This window comes from Branchiostoma lanceolatum, chromosome 6, assembly GCF_035083965.1.
Source record: "Branchiostoma lanceolatum isolate klBraLanc5 chromosome 6, klBraLanc5.hap2, whole genome shotgun sequence".
NCBI lineage: Eukaryota > Metazoa > Chordata > Leptocardii > Amphioxiformes > Branchiostomatidae > Branchiostoma > Branchiostoma lanceolatum.
Genome location: NC_089727.1, coordinates 9,120,461 through 9,138,651, shown reverse-complemented (window position 1 = coordinate 9,138,651; position 18,191 = coordinate 9,120,461). Strand labels below are relative to the sequence as shown.

The following is an 18,191-nucleotide window of genomic DNA, read 5'->3' as shown; positions in this document are numbered from 1 at the left end:
GATTTTGACTACGGAACCTAATGATGTCCTGATGTCTTTATTGTGCTGATTCTTGTGTCTTCTGGCCCGTGAGCTGATTGGATGATAGAGAACATCGGGCCGAGGCTGTACATGTGGGTCTTCATTTTGACCTTAGCGAGCACATCTCCCCGAGATCCTTCTCCAAGATCCTCCCTTGATGCTGCTTTGAAATGCAGCGCTCGAGAGATGTCAAAATGAAGCGATTTTTATACATTGAATTATTTTGAATATCAATTTTTAAGCAAAAACTATTGTATCTTTACGTCAGGAATGGTAACTTTCTGTTTGCTTTACATGAGATTATTGCCAAACTGTTCTTGGTTTCTTGAGTGAAAGTTAAGACATCTGTGCCCAATAGATAACCAATACAACGTGTAGACAGATATTTCGTGGCTGCCTTATCGCTCTCGGTGCGCTTTGGGACTGTACTGTATGTGTTTCTACACGTTCATTTGTAGCCAAAGTTCATCTCCCATCCTCAAAACCAACGCTTCGAAGGTTGACACAGCTGCAATAGGAGATTTTCCGACATGTCGCACTTTGACCTTTACAACACCTGATGTCCCTTACAGTGTGACGGATCAAACGCTGACAGATTAAGGATTATAAGGTGGTTAACGTTCTAATAAGTGCGATATAACAAGATCTAGTTAATCTCCTACTTCACGCTGACAGCAGTGCGGAAGCCTTTTGTACAAATAGGATAATCTTGTTTGCGGGCGCCACTTTTGTCTCGTGCGACAGAAAGTCAAAAACTTCCAGTCAACCTTGTTAATCTAAGCAAGGAGGTTATTTTTTAACCGCCTTGATCCAACAACGTAAGGAAGGTAAAGGTAGTCCCATAGACTTTTTGAGGCCTTAGGGGCAGAGTGTTGTAATCCACTGTGTCTAGACTTTAGCCCGGGCACGGTATTGGGAAGTGGAGCCCATCCCTCTCCTTCCACCGCCTTTTACCTCCCCAACCGAAGTCGGGTACCCGTTTTTACACCTGGGTGAAGTGAGGAAAGGCACGCATGTCCCAAGGGCACAACATCGATGGCAAGTCGAACCAACCTCCTTGGTCGAACCGAGGATCTCTGGGTTGGGGGCCAAACACCAAAAGTAATTGTAGTTTTATTGTATATTTGTTGAGGAGCCGGCCCTGTAGAGAGACCAGGTTTCTGTTGCCGGCTCCTCACAGATTTGTTTTTAATCTGGAAAGCCGAATAAATAAAATATAAATAAATAAAACCGTTTAATACGCCACTCATTCTCAAACAACGTGCCAAAACAAATTTGCTGTTGCGTTTTCCCTCCAAGCTTCTGAAAAAAAAAACGCATTTATTTTGAATTCCCGAAAAAGAAAAACCAAAGAAATGCTTCACACGTTTCGTTGGCAAAAGAAATCTAAAGATTCAATGACGGAACTGGAAGTAGTTTAAATTTAGCCACAGCGTTTGTCTAATGGGATTACTACAAACCCCCCTCCCTGCTGTGCCTAGCCCTACTTTCTAAACTACCTTATCAATTAATAATGCTAAAATATTGGACGACACGAAGATCAAGACGAATTGACGCCACATCCACCCACCAGGTGAGAGAGAATGATACCGACACGGAGGCGGCGTTCTTTGATGTTTGCAGGTAGAAGTAGCCTAAAAGGTGGGAAGGTGATGGGTTGTGCGTTGATTGCGGCTTTGTTGTCCACTTGCAAGTCACGCACACGGGAAGGTTGGGGGAAAGCGGGCGATTTGATTGCGCCGAAGCCAGTGTGGCTGGGATCACGCGATCGGAGAACCTTCGCCTAAAGATTAATGGCCCTACGATGATAAAGAATTTCGAGCGCCAATTAGCAAAAGTGAACGCACGAAGCTGGCGAGAATGTAGAGGGGCAAGCGTAGCCTCTACCAGGCTCCGTGGATCGCTGGAAAAATAGTAGAAATTGGCCAAATGGAGTGAATAGCATGCTAAGGGAGTAGGTTACGGGGAGAGGGACAACATGCGACCAACTGTTGGTACACTTTTCACTCTTTTTGGCCAATTTCTACTATTTTGCTAGCCCACGACAATGAGGTTATACCTCCTTGCCCACGACAGCGGCAACTTTGGGGGGGGGGGGGCGTTCTTATCGTAAAAGCCGTGAACTGGCCATGCATGATAGTGAGGGATTAGGGTTGTATATTTGTTTATCAAGAAAATCTGGCACCATTCAGTCTAGGGAACAACCAATTCGCACGTTGTTGTTTACCTTCCTTTTGTTTACACACGCGAACGTAAACAAATAGGCCCGCGACAGAGAACCACACAGTTCGCATGATGAGGCCCACAATTCCCTGGGGCAGAATGGACAGGAAACGCGCGCGATGATTGATGGGAGTTTTTTCAGCCCCGGCTAATTGTTTGGGCGCCTGTCCTGTTCCCGTGACCCAATCGCGCCGGATTAAACCGATCAATTTTCTACACAAACCTCCCGACTTTCGCATTCTTAGCCCGATAAGAGGAGATAAGAGTCGCCCCGAAGATAGTCTAAATTGTAAGATGGCGGTGGTTCGTCAATTAAAAGTTTTGTGTGTGTTCTCATTTAGCAGGCTATAGGAGCCCCTGCGTCAGACCAAGGGGGCTATAGACAGATTTAGGTATATCTTTAGATGCAACAACCCCCACAATGCAAAAATATGTAAATACAGTATATACAAGACTTTGCTTTGTCATTAGAAAAAGTACCGAAACTATGATTAGCACCACTCGATTGTAACACTCTATGAAAGACTTGTGCTAGCCCTTATTCAGTTGTATTAGTTGTTATTAGGATGTTAAATTAAGTTTTATTCTATACCTCTTTTTGTACTATGTTTGATAGTTATTGCCATACAATGTACCGTGTAAAATTGTCGTGCAATAAAGTTCTTCTATAGACTAAGATTGAGCAGTATTCCTTCTTCTTTCCCTTCTGATTTCGTGAGAAGAGAGAACATCACAACCGTTTTGATGCAATTCCCACTAAACCCACGCAGTAAAAGTTCCAAACAGCGACAAGCATATATTTTTGCGCTCTCTCACAGTAACGCCTAACTGGACCATTGGGTCAAACTCTACGCGGACACAAGCTATCATCCAAATAATTGCCAGCAATGTTGCTTGTTTCATATCAATATCTGTCAGCACAGTTTCGTATGTTTTTCCTCTCTTCCCTGTAAATTTTAGTCCCTCGCGGCCACGGGACTACTTGGTTAGTTGAAAAAAGTAAGAATCTGCCAAATAGGGTGACTATAAATTTACCATTGGAGCTAGTCGGCCATTGAGTTCCGTGTCTTGGGTTGCCAATACGTAATGGCTCGATAATTCACCCTATTTATTTTATTTCAAGGCTGGCCCCTTGTAATAGCAATAGCTAGTCGGGCAGCCTTGGCTGCTGTACACTGTACATTCACCCTATTTGACCTAAGTACTACAATGTATATATACTTTCTTGTAGCCTGGATGACGGGGAAGCCACATACCCCAACTACACCCTCCATACTATATCTATGGTCTATCTCAAGGGGGAACTGTTGTATAATTTCATTGGGAGCATGTTGGCCCTAGCGCCGAGGCGCTGGCCTGGTAGTCTGGCATCCAGGGTACTAGTAACTTTCTATTAAGAATCTTCTAACAACCCAAGGAGTCTTTGGTCGAGACTAGTGTATCCTACGTCTATCCTCACACAATGCCCTAGGTCTATCATTATCTCCTTATAAAGCCCAACAAACTTCTTAATCCTCGTCGTCAACAAGAGGATTTGTAGACAAAGAGATGACAGCGTGTTCTACAAGTGTCCCCGATTCTCCTAGCTAGCTCTCAATCCCTGTAGTATACAGCTGGCTCTAGTCATCACCACGCAGTGTCGGGGTGTTGTCGGAGGGTTCGTCGGGGGCTCCTCCCCATCTGTCCCGTATCTCTAGATTGGATCTCACCCGGCGTCAGGCGAATCATCGGCCCAATGGTTTCGACGTCCCCCGGGGGTACACAAGATGATTCGAGCAGAAAATCGGGTTCACCCGTACAAAATAAACAAACAGTGGTGGTCTCGGGGATAGGGACGGAATGAGACCAAACTCTTTTCAATCTTTTCAAGAAGAAGAAATAAAAGACACAGAGGCGATGCACTCTAGCAAACAGCTAATATTAACATCTAATATCAACATCACCTCATAAATTTTAACTGACAAAGACAACCAATGGTACATTATATAGCAGATAAACAGTACATTGTAGTAACACAACAGTTGAGTTGGGTGGGCCAGGATGGAATCGAAAGTTTACAACAGGGTCATGTCTAGAATCTTTAGTCATATTTTTTCTATGTTGTACTTTAAATGTACTTGCTGGCTGTCCCATATGGTCTAGTGGTTAGGATTTGGCGCTCTCATCGCCAAGGCCCGGGTTCGATTCCCGGTGTGGGAACCAGTGAAACAAATCAAAGGAGCGAGTAGCTATAGAAACAGAAGTGATCCCAACCGAGATTCGAACTCACGCCGAAACCGGAGGCCAGATCACAGGCACGCACGCCTTAACCACTACGCTAAAAGGTCGCGACCAGTTAGCCTGGTCAGTTGGAGGCGCTTGAACCCCCACTGTTACAAACGCCATGTCACTAAACGTGAGAGGGAAAATTGATATGAAATAGTAGTACCTCACTGAAAGTTTGTTAGAAAAATGGGTGTTGTATCATATGAAGTATATTGTATTGTCTTCTAATATCAGGAATTATGAATGACTGTTTCAAGGAAGAAGACTAACTTTTTCCACAAAATTGCGGAAAATAAGATCTAAAAAGAAACTTTGAAAGTCAGGAAAACTCTGTACAGGACTACGCAATGCATACTATTTCTACCGGCCCCCCATACTCACTCAATCAAAATTTTCGCTCGTGCTAATCATGAAATGAAAAGCCGCTACTTTGCCCCGTATTCCTCACTCTTTCCCGATGACGTCACACCACACCCGGAAGATGATTTACGTCACCACGACCCCACCCACCAAATTTGGCGCCCAGCCCTCTCTCGCCCCGCCGATGACCTAGCACTAATGATGGCGCAGACGACAGGCGCCGAAACTCCGCTTTGATGACCCGCTCTTCACTCAAAACCTTCTAAAACAACGTGATTTCTCTTCTTTTTTTTCTTTTAAGTGTGTGTCATCGGCTCATCTTAGACTAAGAGAAGACTCGCCGCCAACGACGGAAGTATTATTTGGTACAGGTTTAATTTTGTTTCAGGAAATGATACATATATGACCCGCTCTTCGCCCATAACCTTCTAAAACAACAATAATTTTTTTTTTCTAACCGTGTCTTAAGTTCATCTTATGCTAGGAAAAGACGCACCGACTATGATCGAAGTATTTGGTACATATTCAATTATGTTTTAACTTTTAGCAAATTGTGCCCATTTACCTGACCTAAAAACTTACCAAAGTGACAGCACGATTTTCATTTCCTATCTAAAAGAAATAAGGGCAGGTAAATGATAACTAATAACAAGAGAGGTTGATCTTCATACTCACCAAGGCAAGCGCAAGCAGCAACTGCGTTGATATTGTTATCGAAGCATCGATGTTTCGAGTCAAATAAGGCACATGCATGTCATACATCTTTAGACTAGAAAAGCATCTAGTCCTAGCCTAACAGGATATGATAAACTTTGAATAGTTTTTTCTTCCATATCTTCACTCTACACTCTATCTTCCACACGGAATCCCATAAGAACACACATTTCAGACACATTAAAAGTTGACAACCTTTTTTGTGGGATAAAGAACACGAGACATGTCTGTAGGCTTGCCGCCGGTCAGCCGTTTTTATAAACGTTTAGCAAGGCTACAAAAATCCAAATCCAGGTCATACACAATAACCAATATCCGCTAGTAGATCGGTGTAAAATGCCAACATATTTTCATGAGGAAAAAAAAAAAGATTTCCGACCACGTAAAAAATCGGTGCTTTTGAATACGCACGCAACATGTCTGTTATTTCACAAGCGAAACAAAATATGACACCTCACAAACGTAGACCAATATTTGGTCACTCAATGGCATTGTCCCCCGTCAGAATCAATGTAAAAAGCAAATATTTCTATCATATAGAAGACTCATATAGACAACAAACTGGGTACACAAGCTAAGGTTGGAACTTTCGTGCCAAGCGACAATGACTGTAGTAACAGCCCTCTCTTCTCGTGGGACTTACGACCCAAATTCGCGTGTAAGAGACAAAGACATCTGCAAGATTTGCTTTATACCCCGGTGGAAGTAGAGATTATCTCGCATTGTTCACACTTCCCGCCAAGGGAAAGTAGTTTTCCAAGAAGCATGAACAATTTTTTTTTTTTAAATCTATATTTCATTCCGTACCGAAGGTATATTTGGACTCGGGACTCAATTTTGTTGAGTGGAGGTGTTTCTGGAATGGACCATTATACATGGAGTTGTAAGTGTGGAAAGAGTCCATTTTCTTCCATGGGAGTTATGTGGAAATATTCCATATTTGCACAGGAGAGATTTTGGAGCACTCCATTTTTGCATGGGGAGATGGAGTGAAATTTGCTAACAAATGTCGCCTTTCTAGTTGTTTTTTCTCCTTCTCGTAGGCGCCGAAAGGGCTCGGGGTATAGTCGGTAATGGGCGCCGAAAGGGCTCGGGGTATAGTCGGTAATAGTTAGGCGGCGTGATTTGTCTGTGTGAAGCAGGTGTATGGACAGGTATGGTCAGGGTTGATTGAGCGTTAAATTCAATGACGAAACGGCGGCTACACCCCCCGCTGCTTACCGCCCGCTGGTTCAAACACTACCCTAATGTACACAATAATTTACCGCGCCCATGAGTCCGTAAAATTAGCAAATTAGCTCATCCTATTGTGAACGGTACTCCAAAATATCTCTACTACTCGGCCGGTTGCAGTTATTTCTAAAACGTGTGTATGTGAAAACAATAATTTCTCATACCACAACCGCCTCTAGAGTTAGCCAGACAATGTACATTATATCTGTTATTGGAGTTTTGAGTGATTTGTACAGATATTTGTGTAAGTATAGAAGGAAATCGTATAATCTTTGTGTGGTCTATATGCGCCGCAATCTCTTTTCCTCTTTAGCAATCACGTGTGTGGTTTGAAAGAAAGAAAAAACAACTAAAAAAAGCAAGCCGACAATTGCAACATCCCCCTTTTTAAACAATACATCTATGACATCCCTTGACCTTAAACGGTTCAGGCTATGAGTAATGTACCACCGATGAAGGACAACAGGAAACGAGGGAGTTTATTTTTTGCCGAAATGAGCGAATTGCGTGCTGAGGTAAAAAGGGACGGGTAGCCAAGATGGCGGCAGTCGGCGATCAACAGGTGACTGCGGCAGGGGTGCATTCCTTTGAAGTCTTTGTGCCCCGCACGAAGGGTGCCGGCAGTACGGTATGTAACTAACGGTGGATGAGTCAGCGTCTTTCATTCGTGAGTAACTGGATTGACTCAATAGTAAAGGTAGCTAAAGGTAGTCCCTTTACCATTGGACCAGAGGTGTGAGCGAGTTCGATGCCCAGAAGTGGTCCCTGCGGCACCGGCCTTGCACTGAGCAAACTCAATAAAAAGTACCATAGCCTTTTTGAAGCGACGAGTTCTTATCCACTGTGTCTAGGGCGCGGTATTGGAAGGTGGAGCCCATCCCTCTCCTTCCACCGTCTTTTACTTCCCCTGCCGAAGCCGAGTACCCATTTTACACCTGGGTGGAGTGAGAAAAGTTGTGTAAAGTGGCTTTCCCAAAGACACAACGCCTAGCCAGGAACCGAACCCATGACTTCACGATCTCGGGTCCGCTAGCCACTCGGCCATTCGGCGTCAGCAGTGACTCAATGACGTTTTCCTTTTAATATTTTGCGTCAAAGCATTTGTTTAAGTCTTACTTCCTTTTTATGAGATGTTGCGACGTAAGGAAGTTGTCGTCAGTTTTACAGTCTTTATAAAAAGAAGTTTTATGTGGTATAATTTGTAACTAATAAACATGTCCCTACTTAAAGTTCATGACCTTGACCTTGATTATGACCCTCACTTCAATTGAACTTTCGGTCAATGACTCATTCATAATATGTTGGTGCATATTAGCAACATTGACACAGTGCGACATTTGTTATTGCCGATTCGGAGATAATTTACTCAGAAGTCTTTAAATCTGTACATTAACTACTCGTTTACAAAGAGCAACGACTTGGAAGTTTTGAAAGTTTTTCAGAGATTATGTTTTGTGTATTTCCATGTAATCCCTATTGTCAGTGTTGGTTGATCAACGAAAATAAACAAGACGTTACAAGAGCGATTAGCTTACGTTGTATTTATTGACTTAGTCTAGGCATTGTACGGTGTTGAAATGAATATTAGAAGTGTGCTATACGTACGCTGTGTCTCCAAAACAACCAGTAAAATGACATCTACTTGTAATTAATTTCAAAGCATTGTAATAAAAGCATCGTTGAATATTGAAGAGATGGCCGGCTTTACATTCGTTGCGCCTGTTATAGCTACGAATACACGTTTGCTAGATGACAATGGCAATGTCAGGTTCAGGTACAAGTAATACCTGTCATAATCACATTGAAGTTCAGATTGAGGATGAGGATCAGAAAAACGTTGTCAAATAGCTTCGTTTTTTTGTCTCATGGTTTTTCAATCTCTCTACTCGTCTAAACCAATTTACTACTGAAATCCAAGCCAGCATGGTCGACAACATTCCCCTTGGGGAACTGGTAGGAAAACAAAACCTGCCGTCGCAAATTTGTCGTCAGTTTTTATAAAGTGTTATCTCTTTCGGTGTCTGTTTTCCGACTGTTTTCCGGTAGGGAGATAACCAGCGATGACTTCGTTGTGGTATTTTTTGCTCATCGACAGACACCATCATTCGATAATCGTGTGAAAGGAATTAAGAAAACGGATTAAAAGGGATTTGGTAATAGATGGATGTGAGTGTTGAAAAGTGTTGTCTTAACGGGAGGATAGTGACCAAGATGGACGATCTAAATCACCTTGGGAATGGTGACTCATCGTTAAGGAATCAGCTAAGAATGTTCCTTCATTTATCTAGACTAAGAGTAAACATGACAGCGTGGTTGGGGCTATATTTTCCACACCCACAAACTGTTGTGTATTTGTCAACAGTCGGCAAATGGTCGTAAAAAGGAGGAAGTGTTGTCGGAAGAACGTCGGGGAAGCGTCGTCATTATGACCTTCCTGATACATAGACAGTCTCCTAGTCATAGCGTTGATGACTTATAAAATCCGTTTTCCGGCGCAACAACTTCCGAGTGAATTATGGTGGCACTGTAGTGTTGATATGGTCTTCTTTAATCGCATTAGAAATTACAGACGATTATCGAATATCTTTAACAGAACGACCCATAAAAAGCCATTTCACGGAGAACAAAATATCAAATCATTCAAACCTTGTGTTCAAACGACTAAGAAGGTAATGCACTCACATAAGTCATTCTAAAGTATTGGGATACCTTAAATAGTTTGGAGGTAAAGTCCTAACTCTGCCGTTTCCTTATCAAACGTGGACATTTTTTTAATCACACAGCTGAGAGATTGGGAAACATTCTTTCGTTCTAAACACACCTAAATAATATCAAACAAATGTATGAGCTCCATGTCGCTTCTGATAAAATGTACCAGGATAGTCACTATTTGTGAAACGCTCGCTCGCTCCAGGTTTTACATGTTGCTAATTGGTACTTTGGAACGTCAAGCCATAAAAACCTGACCTAGAAAGCATGGAGACAGGACTGTAACAATAAAATGTATGTTTAGAGCAGTTACGACCAAGTTATAGTCCCTCAGTCTTGACTTATTTCTCATCGTTGTGAGCACTGTTGCGTATTTCTGTGACGCATTTCCGACGATTCTACGAAACTTTTGGTGAGGTTTTCCCCGATACTCAGACAACTAGGAGAAACCTGTCTATGACTTGGCCCCCTTGAGCTCGTTCCCACGGATATGAAGCCGTCAGACCTCGTTCCCTGGAGGCTCCAGCCATCCTATCGGCCCTGTCCTCAATTACCTTTATCCAAACAGGCCCTCAGACATTTAAAATGGTCGTATCTTTCCGCTGCAACGATCAACCGGTTTAGAGTGTCACTCACACGGAAGTCTTCGTTGCGAGACTCCTTCACGAAAACAGGTCAGCAGGAAAACGTCTTAAAGGCCGTGAGACCGCTCCCGTGAAGCGGCGATAATGAGTATTTAATTGATACAGGGTGGCTTGCCTGGGCTGGGCCGGGAGCCTGGCAGACAGTGGCCACCCCTGGTGGGAGGGGATTACTGAAGCCCTGCGTTATTAATCAGGCGTGAAACGACCGTGCTAATGTAAACAGTGCTATGAAAAAGAGGCCTAAGAGAATATTTCGCGACAATACTTGTACTTCTAGTCAAATAAGACATAAGAATACCAGATTTTTTTCACAAATACGGTAAGTATGGTGTGAAGATACGGTAGGGCCACATGGCACAAATCACCACATAGCAGGGGGTCTAAAGTTCGAAGCTAGCCAGATGGGAACAGCATTTGACCATTTCTTTACAAATTTCACATCAGTGAAATACAGAAAGGAATACATGCAATAGACGAGGAAAAATGTGTGCATTTCTAGCGCCCAGCTTATATCGTGTAACGCTATTCATCACAAGCAAGATCTGCCAGTTATGTAACTTTACGTAAGTACGACGAGGAACAGAAGTTATCAGAATTCAGATTTTGTTCCAACGAAAAAGAAAAGAAAACAGCCTAGCACCACGAGCACCCATGCGTACTGTGAAACGTCGGATACTGGCAGGGCCTCCCTCGCAAGATGAACTTGCCGCGATGCGCGCGTTTCTTCTATCTGACCGCCATTTTTTTTTACCGTCAGCTGTGGAGAGGAATGGCGATCGCAAGCAAACGCGTCGATACTACATTTGTGTAGTTACACTTGGTATCGTGGAAAAATTTGGAAAATATCAGCTTTATTTATTATCAAGACTTATTTGTTCACAAGATATAGTCATCGTTAGAGACCCGCCATTTCGTATGTCAGGAAGAAGTTTGGTAGCTATATGGTCCTTCTCATCTCATTCTTCGTCGGTGGGGTCACGCCGGGGTCATGTTGTTGTTTTTCCTGTTAGCTGGGTTCGGCGGGTGGATGAAAATTTCCGAAGGCAAACGTTTTGCTCCCCGCAACAGCCCAGATAATGACGTTTTAGCGGTGGGATGATTCTCAATACTTTATTCTAACTTGTTAGAATCGCCGAAATCGGTACAATTGTAGGATTGAATGATTTCAACTGCAAGATATGCAGACGCCTCATGCACGAAGATAGACGCCATTTTCCCGTCTTTGTTGGCCACGATGGCCATGCCGTGCGATTTTCAGTGATCTGTAATTTCTAAGATTATTTTAGTTATGTGCTGACCGGTATTCCTTACACTTCATGGTTTGATTTCGATGAAATGAATATCGATACCCATTCATAATTTGAAGTTGTAAACGGAACCGTTCAAGGGCGATACATCATCGGTGGATACATGTAACGTTAGTCGTTACGTGTTCAGCTGTTCTTTCAGCAGACCAAGGAGCAGACTTGATTTTCTGTGGTAAGTATGAAAACCTTCAGGTCAATCTTGGTTTCTGATCTGTCGGTCAGGTAAGATGGCAATTTCTAGACACTGTAGATATTCACACTATTATCTAATGCAAAAAAGCACCTGTCTCCTTTACACACACAAAGCCAGTCGCCCATGTTCCTTATAAGTTACATGTTCAACATAGCCAAATGATGTGTTTTATCGTAGGTGATTATCATTGCCTCCAGGTCAATGTTTGCCCCTTATTTTGCGGTGAGGTAAATTGTCAATTATCAGACACTACAAGTAAAGAACCACATTGTTATTTTCGTACTTCTAAAGGCTCGTCATACATGTACTAGTATTTCATATATTATTTTATACAGTGTACATGCGTTGATGAAAGTTAGACATCCAGGTAGTAAGATATGCCAAAAGTAATTACTCAAGCAACTGGATAAAATTTTGAAACAGTCATTGAAACAGTCATATTACACATGTCTCTCAGTCTGAAACAGTCATATTATACATGTCTCTGAAACAGTCATATTCTACATGTCTTTTTGCGCACAAATTCAGTTGCTGGTGTTCCCTTATCGTTTCGTCCTTCTCCCTTATACCGTCACGTTTTACTAGGACCAACTTTTAACCACATAGTATGGTGATAAGCAGAAACAACGAAGAAATCAGTACAAGTTGAAGTAAACATTATACTGATGTATAAGATGTAAATAAAGAAATTTGTGTAGGAAAACCAAGTTTTGCAGATTACCCATGCTCGTGTTTAGACTATCTAACCTCCTTGCACCAAGCAAGTACATTGTATGATGTTGACAAAGAAGAAAAAGACATGAATACATGAATAAACGAACCAAAAACAAATATGACCAAACAAACAGATAAAAAGGGTGGACTACAGTTGTCTACGCGAACAACTGCCCTCGGCAGGCACGACCGCGACGCCCACGACGCCCGCGACCTCGTCCGCGACCTCGACGGGCACGCGGTCCCTGGGCAGGCTCGACTCCTGGCTCCTCGGCGGCCGGTTGGACTCCTGGCTCCTCGGCCGGTTGGGCCCCTGGCTCCTCGGCCGGTTGTGCTCCTGGCTCCTCGGCCGGTTGTGCTCCTGGCTCCTCGGCTGGGTCCTCGGCTGGCCGGTCTGGCCCATTCCCTACAGCTGGCTCCTCGCCCTGCCCATTTTCGGCGGGCGCGTCGGCGACGGGCCCGTCGTCAGCAGGTCCCCCATAGTACCATGCCTTCTGCATGAATAGTCGCCACACGTCCTTGCGGAACTTGTAGGCCTTCCTCACCAGCTGTTTCTTCGGCTGCTGTTTCCGTGGATTGGCCGCGTTTTCTACAAACCACACGGATGTGTACTCCCTGTCCACGTGGTCGTTCTGTGGAAACAAAGATAATGACTTACCGTGTACTTTTGCAATAACATGGTAACTTTATGATATTTCAATTTAGATATAATTACAGGATATGCCATTTACTGGTGGTTACTTTGCAGTTTGAAGTTAATTTCAGTACTTGTTATGTGTGGGACACATGCAGTTACAGTCAGTTTCTAAAGATAACGTTCACAGTCTCACATAATAGCTACAACAACAGGTTACAGTAGCACTCACCCAATCAAGGATAGCGAGGTTCACCCGCAACAAGTAGTTTGTTCGCCCAAAGCAAATCCGCTTGTCATGGTAGACTAGCATAGCGTTGTTGAAGCTTTCCACGTAGTGGGTGTCTTTTGCCTGTTGAAAATAATTTAAAAAATCAAGCAAACAATGAGAAAACAATGAGAGCCTGTTCGAGACGACGGGAGAGAGGCAATGTCAATGGTACCAGTATGTTAGATTTTGCTTCTCCCTTTATCAGAAACAGAATGATTCATAACATGAAAAAAAGGACAATAGAAAAAGAATTTGATTCCGTAGACTATACAAGCATCAATGTGTTGTACAGCACATCATTGGCCTTACAGTACATGTAAGCTGACAATTTATGACTAGCTTGACTTACGTGAATGTAGTTCTCTGCCTTCTTGTAGACAACTGTCTTATGTAAAAAGTCTCGCAGCTTCTTTTCCGCATCTGGGTTGGTGATGGGCTGCCTGTACGGCACATAGTCCGCACCCTCAACTTGACACCTGGCGGTGTGGTGGCATTTTGAATGGTCAGCCTGAGAATGAAAAGGTAAGACTTGTGCTGCACATTTTGTGTTGGAGTGGTTACATCATCATGACTGAATTGAACACACACACTGACACACAACATATATATTTCTTTATATAGAATTATTATGTATTTGGATCAATGAAGGTTTTTTGTAACCGTTTGTGATTGTGCGTGTGTACCTGGTAGTGATTGATGATGTTGTCTATGGCGGCTCTTATATTCCCTGCCTCTCCGCCGCAGTTTTTCATTGACCAATATATGTGTGTCTTGATGGCAGCAGCTGTAATGAACCAATAGAATGAATGATCAATGTCTCTTTCAACTGATAAAAATATTCAAACATGCATTGGATGTTACAAAGCATACACCAATAAAGGTGAGAAAGCCAGACTACCTTTGTCGGCCAGGTCCAGGAACCAGCTGGTCCCCTCCCGACTTTGTGCCCCAGAGGTGATACCTTTAATCGTCCGAGCGATGTTCTTCGTAGCTGAAAGGAGATGTGGCAGTGATCATCCCATTTACAAATCCGGGCTACGGGCATGACGAGGGCTAAGTGATTCTCATTGGTATATAGTATACACCCATCTATTCGAGCCATGAAAGACCTGATAACGAATGATTAATGATGATGATTTCACAATTTCGCATGACCCTTACCGTGCCACGTGTCGTTTCCGTTCACAGTCGGGTGACCGGCGGCAGCCCTGTCCTCTACGATTTTGTTGACGCTGGCATTGTTGTCGTGGGCATGGACGATAATGCGGAGTCCTAGGGGAAATGGTAACAAAACAGACTTTTAGAAAGCATCTTTATCACCAAATAACAACAAGGAAAAGAAATCGATGCAAATCGTTTGTTGCTGCATTTTCACAGAACCTACCCTTGTTATCCGCCCACCGGTAGAAGCGTTCTACCCCCTCCTTCTCGTGGCTTTGCGCGTAGCGGATTTCAGCTTTTGAAACCGTCTCCACCCGCAGTGCTTTATGACTCCTAAAAGTATAAAAGTATAAAAACGTATTCATTCCTGGGTTGATCTAGAGAATGGCACCAACCTCCCAAATCTATCCGTCTGTCAAGATATAACACTGGTAACGTTTTTTTCAAAAGGTTATAACGCAGGATGCAAATGATTTGAAATAGATTGAATAGCAATTCATGCAACATGCAGTGTAACCATTTTTTTTCTTTTCTTGACCTAAGGCTTTGGCGTTTTACTGACCTGTCACCCAGGAAGACAACATCCGAGAACTGGGCGTTTTTCCTCCAGCAGTGGCGGGCATCACTCAGTATGGAGATGCCCCGGTATCCATCTCCATCGGCCTCGGATTGCAGCTCTATTTCCTGTTGAAATGATCTGGCGTTAGAAACATAGTTTGACGTTCCTCTAGTACTATTATTCAAACATGTTTGAACAACGAAACATACATGTAGTTCAGCCATAAAGACACCCCACAAATCTATGATGGTAGTACACAGATTTGTACTACCTGCTGCAGCGCCAACGCACAAGACTCCTGCGCCAACTTGGCCACCACCTCACTGTACATCGGTTCATCTGGGGAAAAGAAACAAAATCACATGCGCTTGATAACAGATAATGAATTGATGATCATTTATTTTGAACAGGTTTTGAACTTTCGTTAAATTTCGTTCTTTATTCTTTATTGTTACGGTTGATATATATTCTTTGGAAATTTCCGCATTTGATGGTAAGTATACGTGCTTTGGTCAACTAAGGGTACACGCGGAAAAGCAACAACACATGGGTTTTGCACTCTGCGTGTACGAAGAACTACAGTACCAGTAATGGCAAGTATAGTAGGTAGGACCTTGTAAACGGCAATTCCACTCTGATTTATTTATTCGTGCCATGGTTAGTACAATGCGCATGTAAGATAGCGGCTTACGGTGATGTCGCAGGTTTCCTTCCTCGATGGCCCCAATTCCTCCCGCGGTGCAGATCTTCTGATACTGTGTAGGTCGAATCCCAGAGGAAAAGTAAGCGTGCGCCATCCTGAAAGGAACCAATCTCAATTAAAAGTTAGCTCTACTACATACCCAAGGATGGTGCAAATGTTACTATAAGCCATGGCGCCAGCAACAAATTACGTCACTTTGGGCCTTTAGCTATAAAGGCTAAACAGCCTACTCTCCAAGCAGAGCGAGTGTTTCGGCTGGTTATTGACATGTTTTAGGCGTTGTTGTCGGGCTTTCTACTTTGTCATAGTTTTATGCAACACAAAAGATGACAAAGTAGAAAGCCCGACAAAAACGCATAAAAACATGTCAATAACCAGTCGAAACCCTTGCTCTGCTTATAGAGTAAAACAGCCGCTTTTTTCCATTTGAGTCGGAGAACGGGAGGTGTCTGGCGGCCCGTCATGGGTCGTTAGATGGATTATGATTTCTATTGAAGAAGGGATTTCCGTACGGATAATAATGAGTAACACATACACGATAATAGGTTTACTGACTACCCGGCATTTGTTTCTTCAGTAAACCAGCACAACTACCATAATCGAAAGGATCATGCACTATTTTCAGTTCATTGCTAACTTTTGAGTGTGCTGAAAAGTTGTAAGTCAGAATAAACATACGAGGCAGCAGCAATATCTGCAACTCCATAATAAAGATATCTATTTCATAGTATTTGAAGGCGTCTCACTCTGCTCTATAGATGTTGCTTTGAAAATTGTGAATACCATACAACACATGATGTCATCAACTTTCTAACACCATACATCACATGATGTCATGAAGTTTCCAACACCATACACACAAATAGTAAGATCTCAAGTTTGAAACATACCTGTAGTTCACAAGGAACCTTTTGTTGAAGTGAGGGGATGAGTCCCACGCGACTTCGTGGTTCCTCGCGCACTTCAGGACGACTTTGGCCGCATGACCAATCATCCTGGGGGAATCCTTCATGGCCAATTCTTCTGGGCACTTGATGGCGTGCTCGTGCACCCTGGACGTGAGGCAGGAGATGGCGGTCGGAGTAGTGAAAAATATGGGCTCATCCATGGTGTTGGGGCTGGCTGCGGAGTAGCCGTTTTTCTGCTTGAAGGGAGAGCCGGCTGGTCCCTGTTCTCCACAGTCGGCCATCAGTCTTGCAGCATCCGCGTTTTCCAGGGCCTCCATCCAGGAAGAAAGAGCGCGGTAGATCCCCTCCCTCAGTGACACCGGCTTCTTTCCACCCCCCATCTTCTTGCAGACCTCACCCAGCTTCCGGCGGAAAGCGTCGATCTCCTCCTGCTTGCCCGTGATGGACATGTTGTAAGGCTTAGCTACTCTGCCCGCAGCGATCTCGTCTTTCCTCTTCTTGTTCCTGGCCTTCCTGGCCTCCGGTGTTTCAGACGGCCAGTCCTTACGCTTCTCAGCCCTATTGGCTATCACATGGGCTGCGTGAAGCATACTTTCTTGTGAAAATACAACGTAAAATACCGAAATAAAGGCGAGCGAAAAAAATGCGATGCACAAGGCGAAAATGGCGGGATAGAAGAAGGTAATAAATCAAAGGGGTCAGGTCACGTCTTTGACAGGCCATATCTATCTATATATTTTTTTTTACCTTTATTCTACAAGGTTTGTGTCAGAAAACTTTTTTTACGTCTAACAACTGAAGTTGAGATAGGTTGAGGCAAATTGACTAAAATTTCTTACCGCTTTGTTTATGTGACATAAACTTTATGTAAAGTTATGTTTCCTTGGGTCACCGAAACACAAACGAACAATACTGAAAAAAGTGGTACAACAGTTCTATTTCAAATTATATATTAGTCTTACATCAGAATTAAATACGATAAACATTCCCTTTGCGTCTGCACTCTGTCAAGCTATCTGAAACATTGTATGTCACTATGTGTTTCTCTCTTTTTTTTGCGTTTGGACGCTTGACACAGTATTCCCGCCATTTGGAGATACGTTTCTGTGACGCCCTAACAGTTCCCGCGTTTTCCGTGATTCAGTCCATATGTCCGTGAATCATTGTTTGTTTTGCTCACAACGTTCTTCTAAAACAATGCTTTTGAAATGATAGACATCTCTGACAGAAAGATATTTCGAACCCTTCAATTTTTCCTTCATTAGGTAGTAATCTTTATCCGACATCTGTATTACAAATGAAGTCAAAGATGTTCAATATCATAATTTCCGCCGTCTCACCAATGCTAATCATTCCTGTCATGGGTCACGACAACTTGCAAAAACAAACAGAAGATAAGGGAACGCATCCAAATCAACTGCGCAAATGTTTCTGATGAAAGGAGATCTCTATATAGCTGGAATTGATTTTTTCATCAGTTTATATACCAATACATTAATAATTAATAAAACAGGACCCCTGGCAGATCTCTTTGTCAAATTGATGGCAAATTCACCTAAAATTTGCTACACG

The 18,191-nt window shown here is 43.1% G+C and overlaps 2 protein-coding genes, 1 long non-coding RNA gene and 1 other non-coding gene across 8 annotated transcripts in view; 2 read left to right on the top strand and 2 right to left on the bottom strand.

Moving 5' to 3' along the window:
* The window catches only part of LOC136436447 (uncharacterized), a 98,043-nt gene that overhangs the window by 48,754 nt on the left and 31,098 nt on the right, over positions 1-18,191 (bottom strand). The window lies entirely within an intron of this gene.
* Trnae-cuc (transfer RNA glutamic acid (anticodon CUC)) lies at positions 4,372-4,443 on the top strand. The gene has a single exon. It is a non-coding gene; the product is annotated as a tRNA-Glu (tRNA).
* LOC136436439 (uncharacterized) lies at positions 11,926-18,168 on the bottom strand. The gene is made up of 11 exons (XM_066430428.1): positions 16,602-18,168; positions 15,700-15,806; positions 15,280-15,347; positions 15,012-15,133; positions 14,673-14,782; positions 14,450-14,560; positions 14,187-14,279; positions 13,972-14,072; positions 13,638-13,796; positions 13,250-13,369; positions 11,926-13,015 (listed from the first exon to the last, which is right to left on the bottom strand). Exons 1-11 carry the CDS (start codon positions 17,207-17,209, stop codon positions 12,542-12,544), a joined length of 2,073 nt encoding a protein of 690 aa, XP_066286525.1. The 5' UTR covers positions 17,210-18,168; the 3' UTR covers positions 11,926-12,541.
* LOC136436441 (uncharacterized) lies at positions 14,458-15,849 on the top strand. Its single transcript, XR_010756044.1, has 2 exons — positions 14,458-14,572; positions 14,993-15,849. It is a non-coding gene; the product is annotated as an uncharacterized lncRNA (long non-coding RNA).

What these genes read in the sequence shown, in the direction of transcription:
- LOC136436439 (XM_066430428.1), bottom strand. Translation starts at nt 17,209, where the DNA reads ATGCTTCACGCAGCCCATGTGATAGCCAATAGGGCTGAGAAGCGTAAG. An exon ending in GTTGTCTTCCTGGGTGACAG is followed by an intron (nt 14,783 to 15,011) that starts GTCAGTAAAACG and finishes TTATACTTTTAG; the next exon opens with GAGTCATAAAGCACTGCGGG. An exon ending in AGGCAGAGAACTACATTCAC is followed by an intron (nt 13,370 to 13,637) that starts GTAAGTCAAGCT and finishes TATTTTCAACAG; the next exon opens with GCAAAAGACACCCACTACGT.